The sequence below is a fragment of the Merops nubicus genome, unplaced genomic scaffold, assembly GCF_000691845.1.
Source record: "Merops nubicus isolate BGI_N331 unplaced genomic scaffold, ASM69184v1 scaffold3342, whole genome shotgun sequence".
NCBI classification, from domain to species: Eukaryota; Metazoa; Chordata; class Aves; order Coraciiformes; family Meropidae; genus Merops; species Merops nubicus.
The window spans coordinates 49253-57983 of record NW_008591395.1 but is presented as its reverse complement, the minus strand read 5'-3'; the positions used below and the strand labels follow the sequence as shown (position 1 = coordinate 57983).

Sequence of the window (8731 nt, the reverse complement as noted above, 5' to 3'; positions counted from 1 at the left end):
ATTAAAATTGCCTGAATTGCTGTGTTACATTTATTAGGTAATGTCTGCGTGATGGGTTACATTAATTGTGAATGGGTGCCTTTTCCTATTGTCACCAAAAAGCTGACCATGTGCTTTGGTTAGAAAAAGACTTCATGATGAGTAGTGGGGCTCAGGGGTACCCCTTTTTGCTAGCTGGCTAGAAGATCAGGAAGAGGAGGTTGCCTTCTGGGTCCGAGCTGTCATTTTTGTGAACGCTTGTGCTCAGGCAGGCTTTGTGCCTTTCTGCCAGGAGCCCGCGTGTTCCCCGCCCGGCCCCCGGGGCCGTCAGGGTGTGATGGCAGCACAGCTCCGCTTGGCACCAGCGGCACCAGTCAGGGCAGTTTTCTGTCACAGCCCCTGCGTGCCTGCGAGGGAGTTCGCTAGTGCAGCGAACCCACCAGAAAGTCATTGAGCAACCGCAGCAAAGCTTTAAGCCAGGCGTTGGGCGGGAGCTGCCGCCCGTGGCGTACGTGCCAGCCTGCTGACTTCCGTGAGGCTCTTGTCCAAAGGGGTGTTTCTAGTGTTAGCCCCTTGGCTTGGAGGGGTTCCAGCACGGCTTAGGAGTCGAGATAGCGGGGTGGCACAGCAGATGTGCCTCAGCCTAGCCATAGTCACGTGCCAGTGCTGCGTGTTGGAAGGACAGGGGAGGTTGTTCCTCTGAATTCATGGTCTGAGCGAGAGAGAACTGGGGGCTGGAGCGGGGCACAAGTAGGACTTGAAATAAATGGATCAAGTTGTCTATAAGGCAAAGGTTGATTCTAGTACAAGAAATAGCGAGACTGCAGACAGTGCAGTGGTAGCTAATATATTGTGACCTGGAGTACAACAGCCAACTTTGGGATTGGTTATTACATAAAGTACAAACAAATGCAAAGTTGAGGACAATAGTAAATGTCTTACCAAGTGAGGGCAGAAATATTATGAGCTTTTATGCCTGAAGCAACTCAGAATTAAGTTTATATATCTAAAACATTAATAATAAGAGCTGTGAAAGTGTACATTTGAAGTCTGAAGATCCTTAACTTGCCATGGCATTATGTAATAACCATTTGCTTTAATTATGTGGGATGTATTCTATTACAGTTAAACAGATTTTTAATGCACGATTCTTCTCAGCAATATGTACAATGTCTTAAGGTGTTTAACATAATTTGAAACTGTTACCCAACTTCAGTAATTTAAACAACAGGGTTTCTTAGGCGTGGTTTCTCCCTACATCAATTACTCAGTCTTGTTCTACACTGAGGGTTGGTCTTCAAACCAGCCAAAGCAATTGGGTGAATCAGTCAATTCGCTTTTTCTTGTGTTGTTCACTGATTTTAAAAAAAAGGGAATTTAAAAATCAAGATGTGTCATGTTTATGCTGTATATGATTAAAAGGAATTATTTATCACTAAAACTTTTTTTTTTTAATTCTTCTTCCAGGACTTCAGTGATTCTGGACTGCTGTTATTGAAATGATATTCCAGCAGTCAACGATTGGATTGTCTTTGTTGCATGAAACCCAAATATTTACTCTCAGTCAAGCGGGTAGAAGCCCCCAACTGCAGTTTACATGTGTAGGTCACTGCGCTACTGTGTGAGTCATTGTCTCTACGCAGCAATGACAAGGCTAGAGGAAGCAAACAGAGAAGTGAACATGCATTCATCAGTCAGATACCTTGGCTATCTCGCCAGAATCAACCTGCTGGTTGCCATTTGCATGGGCCTTTATGTCAGATGGGAAAAAACTGCGGATGCGCTGATTTTGGTAATATTTATTCTGGGGCTCTTTATTCTTGGAATTGCCAGCATACTGTACTACTATTTTTCAATGGAAAAAGCCAGCTTGAGTCTCTCCAATCTTTGGTTTGGTTTTCTGCTTGGCCTTCTCTGTTTTCTTAATAATTCTGCCTTCAAAACAGACATGAAAGAAGAAGCTACTAAATATTTGCTCCTCTCTGCCATTGTCTTAAGGATATTATGTGCTTTGGTTGAGAGGATTTGTGGTTGTATCCATCATCGACCGACTTTGCTGACAACAGTTGAATTTTTGGAGCTAGTTGGATTTGCAATTGCCAGCACAACTATGCTGGTCAAAAAATCTGTGAGTATTATTCTGTTGGTCATTGCTTTGGCCATGTTGATTATTGACTTACGTATGAAGTCTTTTTTGGCAATTCCAAATTTGGCCATTTTTGGAGCCATTGCATCCTTACTCTTTTTTCCATCGCTGGAAATCCCCACGAACCCCTTTGCCTTGGCGTGTTTCTTCAGCTGCTTGATTTCAGATCCCCTTCTCGACGTTTACTTCAGTGGACTTTCAGTTACTGAACGGTGGAAGCCCTACTTGTTCCGTGGTAAAATCTGCAGGAGGTTTTCTGTCATCTCCGTTGGAGTCATTGAACTGATTTTTTTCATTCTTGCAGCTTTTAAACTGCGTGATTTGGATCTTTGGTATTTTGTGATACCCGGGTTTTCTATTTTTGGAATTTTCTGGATGATCTGTCATGTGATTTTTTTTATAACTCTGTGGGGATTTCATACAAAACTAAATGACTGTCACAAGGTGTATTATACCCACCGTGCAGAGAACAACAGCCTTGACAGAGTTATGGCATCGAAAGGAATGCGTCACTTCTGTTTAATTTCAGAGCAGCTAGTATTTTTCAGCCTTGTCGCCACTGCTGTTCTGGGGGCTGTTTCTTGGCAGGTAAATAATAATAATAATAATCTCTTTATCTCGATCTTCCTCTTGAGAAAGCTCCTGAGAAGTGTTGGCTTCTTAAAATTACTGTGACATTTGATGTTGGGCTGTGGTTCAGCAACAAAGTTGGAACCCTTGTCTTCACCAGCACACTCGTTGGATGTAATGCTTCGTGCTGCCTTGTCTGTGACCTGGCAGCTGGGACTTACCATCTTCCTTATGTTGGCAGAATGGGAAGAGTTAATGCTTCCAGGGCAAAAGAATCGTACAAAGTGTTTTAAGTTTGTCTACTTAGAAAATGATACATAATTATACGATATACAAGTCAGAAAACTGGCTTTCAGGGGAAATCGCGGTGTTGAACCCTGGTAGTACGTGATGTGTTGAGGGCTTCTCTTATGACTGTTTTAATTGAATCAAGGCAAATTCATGTTTTAAGAATGTAGTTTTCAATAACTTTGTTTTGTATTTAGCCATTAACATACCATTAGCAGTCAGCTGATAAACTGCTAAGTTGTCAGTTGTCAGGATACCCTGTGCTTGAAGTGTCATTTTTAAATCTGGTTGTGCACCACAGGATACATTCCAGTTCTTAAAATCTCAACAATCAAATCTCAGTCGTTGACTTTTCTTCCCATGTCTGAATTAAAGACATAAATTTTCTGCTAAAAAACAGACAATATTTTTCTCAAAAATATTTGTTCAGTGCCCAAGTTAGAGTATGTTCTGTTGTCACAGTTGCAGCAGGGTGTTTGGTGTTTATTGCCTTTTCTAAATTGGTCTAAAACAAGACAACAATCACTTCTGTACCTATGCATGTCTTCCATGAATTACGTATATTTAATAGCAATATATGAAGGTTAGATGTTACCAATGGCACATGCAGAAATATCTTTATAGTTTTCCAAACAATTTGCTTGACCTTCCTTCAGATTTTGTTAGCTTAAATAACTTTGTGGTTGCAAGGTGTTAAAATTGCTCAGTGGAAAAGGGAAGTGACAGTTATTTTGTGAGGTTTTGTGTGTTGGATTTTTTATTTGTTTTGGTTTTGTGATTTTTGTTGTTTGTTTGAAGTGGATTTTGGGGATTGTTTAGTTTTGGGAGTTTTATTTTTTTGGAAGGTTGTTTCATTTTTTTTTCTTTTTTTTTTTTTTTTTTTTTTACATGAAGAGCATTAGAGGTTAACAGACAAGCCTGGGAAGAAGGTTGGGTTAGTTTTTCTTTGGAAAAGTTCCAGCATGCATAGATAGATAGAGTGTGCGAGGTTGCAGAAAGGCCAAAAAAAGAAAGAAAGAAAATCAGAACAAAGCAGAGAAGAAAAATACAAAAATGAAATGACATAAAGGAAAGATGCTAGTGCACCAAAAGAAATGGCAAAGTAGTTTGGAAGACACAAACAGTAAAGGTGGGATACCAGCCTACTAATGTTGCTAACTTCTGTACTTTTTCTTCTGATAATTGTGGTCCTATCAAAATGCTAGTTTTTAATTTTTATATGCTAGATTACTTGTTTTTCGATAAAAGCAATTTTTTTGCCATCTCTATCAGATCATCTTACTGATTTCTCTGTCCTTTCCCTCCTCCTTTAACATCCAGAGACACCTTAGTTAAAAATTACATAGTTTAACAATTACTTGGATGGAGTGGGAAGGAGTCAGAACACATCAAATGCGTGAGTTTTCCAGACAGTCACTGCAGAGAGGTGGTTTTGGTGGTGCCCAGAGCCTGGCTGCAGGGGGGTAACCACCACCCCTGGACAGGGTCTCCTGCCAGAGCTCTTCAGGGGAAGGACTCGCTCTCCCCTTGCCATCTGTTTAAGGCTGTGTGTGTAGGCAAAGAGGGCTGGATTCAGATCCATCTTGCAACTTTTTCCTCTTCACATGGATTGACAGTTCATTGTAATTTTTTTCTGTCTCAGTCCTCTACCCCAAAATAACAGCAACTGTTACGTGTCTGATAATTTTAATTCCTCTCTAATTCTGAAGTGTACTTGTGCTGTGGAATGACCTGTGCAGGGGTGTTCAGAAGAAGCAAACTAGCACTGCAGCTAAAATCTTAGTTTTTGTTACTACCTAATTTCACTTCCTAGTGTCCTGTGTGTAAATAAGTTAAGCCGTTGCTCATCACCTCTGTCTGATAGGTTGCGTATTTACCTGTTCAGTGGGAAAAGGAGTAATTGTAGTGGCAAAGGGAAAGGCATCAAATAAGAACAGCTTTCAGTTGTCAGAAGATTAAGGACTTTATTATAATCATTTAGTTTTAGTAGATAATTAGATTTACATTTACTTTACTGTTTATATTTCTTTCATCATATATGTATAGTAATCATTTAGATTAAGATTATGAATGCAGTTGTCTCCAACTAAGATAGTTCCTGCTTTAGAAGATGTGGTGTTTGCCTTATAAGATCACTGTGCTTATTTCATCTGTTGTCAGAAAATTACTTTTATTAGTCCTGACGATAACATAATGTAATAAATGGATGTATTGTTTATTACAGTGATTGTAGGAAACTGTGGCCTTTTCTGTATTTTTGCTGGATAGTGTCAGGTTTCAAAATAATTAGAAGAAAGTGATGATGCATAAGCTCACAATTTACCCTCTTGCAGGGCATTTGTCTTTTTTTTTTCTAGAGGTTTGAGAAACCTAGTGGACTTCCTTCTTTTAGGGAGATTCAAAGCCTGAAGACTCTGCTTTAGAATCCTTTGCTGGCCTTTTGAGTCTACTGTTTCAGGAGGTCTAACAAGCTCAGTAGTAATGCAGCAGACAAGCTTCTCCAGTGAATATGTACTTTCCTTTTGGTGATTTATATGTATTGTAGCAGTAAAAGAGACAAATCAGGCTGTTAGAGAAGACTCTCTGCCTTTCCTCTTTAAAAAGTAACACTTATTGCTAAATACTTAATGGGTTGGGATTTCAGGGTTTGGTTTGTTTTTTAAGAAACCTTTGCTGCAGAAATAAGCCAGTGACATCAGTATGTTATGGAAAGAGACCTTAGGTCTGTGTTAGATGCCTTTCCGTGAAAATAGCAGCTTCATGTTTATTAGTGGTCAAAGAAGCAAATTAAATACTGGGAAGTATTAGGAATGGCATGGGAGGTATCATTATGCCACTGTATAGATTTATGTCTTCCATATTTTGAATAACTCCAATTCTTACTTGCCATCCTATGGATAAGAAAACGAAGTTTCAGGGAAGGGTGACAAAATTCACTGTAAACATGATACAGCTTGCATGGAGGGAATGAATAAACAAGGATGCTTCAGTCAGGAAAAGAGAATATGATGAACATATGAAACACAGGTGGTGGTAAACAGTATGAGACAATAACCAATAGTTTCGGTGCAAAGGTTGAGGGGAATCAAGTTGGCAAGAAGCAGGTAGGAGCCAGATAGGTGGGAATAGTTCCTGAGTGAGCTCTGGGGCTGTGTGTCATGGCATGCTCTGTGCTGAGGGGTTGCAGGAGCTCAGGAGGAGGCTGGACGAGTCCATGGAAACAAATGCACTGAGGTTTGCATGCTGTGTGGAAACCACATCTGGCTCAGGAAGTCCTTGAGCCATCGGTGGTTGGAGTACTTGGGGAACATATGTGCTGGGTCTGTTCTTACAGTCTTTCCTAGGTATCCATTTGGCCTCCTTGGAGACAAGACATTCTTCTAGATGGACCTTTAGTGCAGCCTAATACAGCCACTCTTACAATCTTATATTATGTATTTTTTTAACTTAATTTTCAACATATCTTTTCCTTACATTCTTAAGAATGCCAAGTATTCATCTGTCACGAATTCCTGAAAACGTTTGCTTGTGTAAAAATTGTTCAAAACATTTTTCTTATCTGTAAGATTAACAGTTTTTAGTCTTCACAACTTCACTGTGGGATTTATGTAGTCATTTTAGTAAGTGCTAATTATATTTGAAATCTGTTAAGTGTCAACTGGGAAGGTGAAGCTGTTTTTATTTATACCTTTCCTCACTCTGAAGAGGTAATGAAAGCTTGTTTAATGATATGGCTTTTGATGAGAGGTGGCTTGAAATCACTTTCTGGTCTGCCATTTGACCTCCTCTATAATGAATAGAATTGGCTAAAAACCTAAGTCTTGGAAATGCACTTCCTAACAGCTATAAATAATTAGCCATAGCATGTAAAAAAAATCTAGCTGAGCTGTGCATGTTAGGTTATAGCCAGAAATGGGCTAGCGGAGGGGAGGGGTTGAGCTTCAGTGGAAAACTGTTACAGGCACATTATGTATCCCCTTTTAAGGTGTTTCATAACCATAATATCTGTGTTTCATGTAAATCTCAAGTGTAGGTCAAGACCTAAAGAGAAAGTTGTGTGCTAACTGGTGGCTAGAAGTATCCTGTTTGATTAAAGTTGCCAGCAAAATATCAACTCTCCTTCTGTGGAAGGGCCTTTAAACGGAGGTCAGCTGACTGGCTTGTTGCACACACTCTAGTTTTGTGACTCATGCAGAACTGCTGAGGCTGGAAGCCCTGTTAGCCAGGCACCTTTCTCTAAGGGGAGCCTGGCCCTTGCAGTAAGTAAGGGTTGAAAGTCTGTTCCTGCAGTGTCGGTATGTGCTTGAGAAGAACTGTGGCTCCTGAAAGCAGAATCTTCCTCTGACAGGTCAAGCTTTAAAAGTGGAGAGCACAGTCAGCAGGTCTGTCTGAAACTGGAGAGTGAGCTCAAGAAGAACAAGAAGTATAAAAATAATTTGCTAAAGCTGGTTTTATTCAAAAATGAAGTCTCAGCTTTTCAGCTGGGACATGGTCTGCTTCTGAGAAGAAGCCCTACTTTGGCTGGAATGGAAAAACACCTTGTTGGTAGAAACATATTGAAATTTACCTTGAAGTATCTTCAGGAGGTGGTCTGCACTTGTCTTTATGTCTGTATGAGTAATTTTGGTCAGATGGATAGACTCTTTAACTCCAGCTTACTCATTTCAACAATTACTCACGTGCCTGTCTGTAATAGGGCTCTTGGATGGGACAAGATCCAGCAGAAGTTGTCCAGATGACTCAGGCATTACTTCTTTCAGATGCCAATAGAACAATGAAAAATTTGCAGATGAAGGTCTTGAATTTGCAAGCAGAGATATTGGAAAGGTTTGGGGGACTCTTTTTCTCAGCAATGTAAAATCAGATTTTGTTAAGTGCTCTGTGCCAAGGTAACTACAGGTTTTCTGAATTACTGGCCAAAGAAAATTATTATCCCTGGAAGACCTGCATTTAATATCAGCAAGAGAAAAATGAACTATGTCAGAGGCAGGTGAAGTAATGGGATGAAGTACTTGCAGTACATTATTCTTGGTTTTAGTGAATTTTATGGGTTAGTAAAATAATAGCATTCATAATATGCTTGACTACTTGTAGTTAAATGGACAGGGCTACTGAACTTCAGTTAGTCATGGAAGAAAAGTTAATTCATTATATACGTGAGTAATTTCTTGTTTAGGGAGGGTTGGTGATTCTGTAGGCTTTATTGTGATGTTATGTGATTACCTGGTGTTTCTTGAAAGCTCAATTTACAATGCCTTAAAACTGAAGATGGTAACATTTTTAACTTCGTTAAAAATGAGATTGTTTTCTGCATAGGAAGAAGTTTTCTGAGTAACATCTATATGCACTTGCACACGCTTCTGCTAACATCACAGATTATATTATTTTTTTCAAAGGCAAATCATACCCAGCCTTTCTCCTTCATTTTACCAAGCTTTTTTTCCTGCCTTATATTTTCAATCCAGTCCTCCTCAGGCTTTGCTTGTCCAGTTTTTGGACTTTTTTTCTTTTTTTTTTTCCCCTTGTGGCCCTGCTGCATCCTCTGGCCTCGCTCCATATTTTCTCAAATAGCCATGCCACTCCTGCTTTTTCTTTTCCTTTCTGTCTAATTGTCTTTAATTCCCCCCTTTCTTTTCCTTACTGCTTTTTTCCCCTCCTGATTGACCTGACTTACATATCTGTACCTCACTGTTTTCTTTATAGACTCATCTCTTCAGCTTCTTTTATAAAGCCTTTATTCCCTCTTTC

The 8731-nt window shown here is 39.7% G+C and overlaps 1 protein-coding gene across 1 annotated transcript in view; it reads left to right on the top strand.

The window, feature by feature from the left end:
* The first annotated feature begins 1576 nt into the window (after positions 1 to 1576).
* Positions 1577 to 8731, top strand: part of TMEM168 (transmembrane protein 168) — a 20772-nt gene continuing 13617 nt past the window's right edge. Inside the window, exon 1 of the mRNA XM_008950231.1 lies at positions 1577 to 2713. Coding sequence (XP_008948479.1) covers positions 1577 to 2713 — 1137 coding nt within the window. The remainder of the gene's footprint in view (positions 2714 to 8731) is intronic.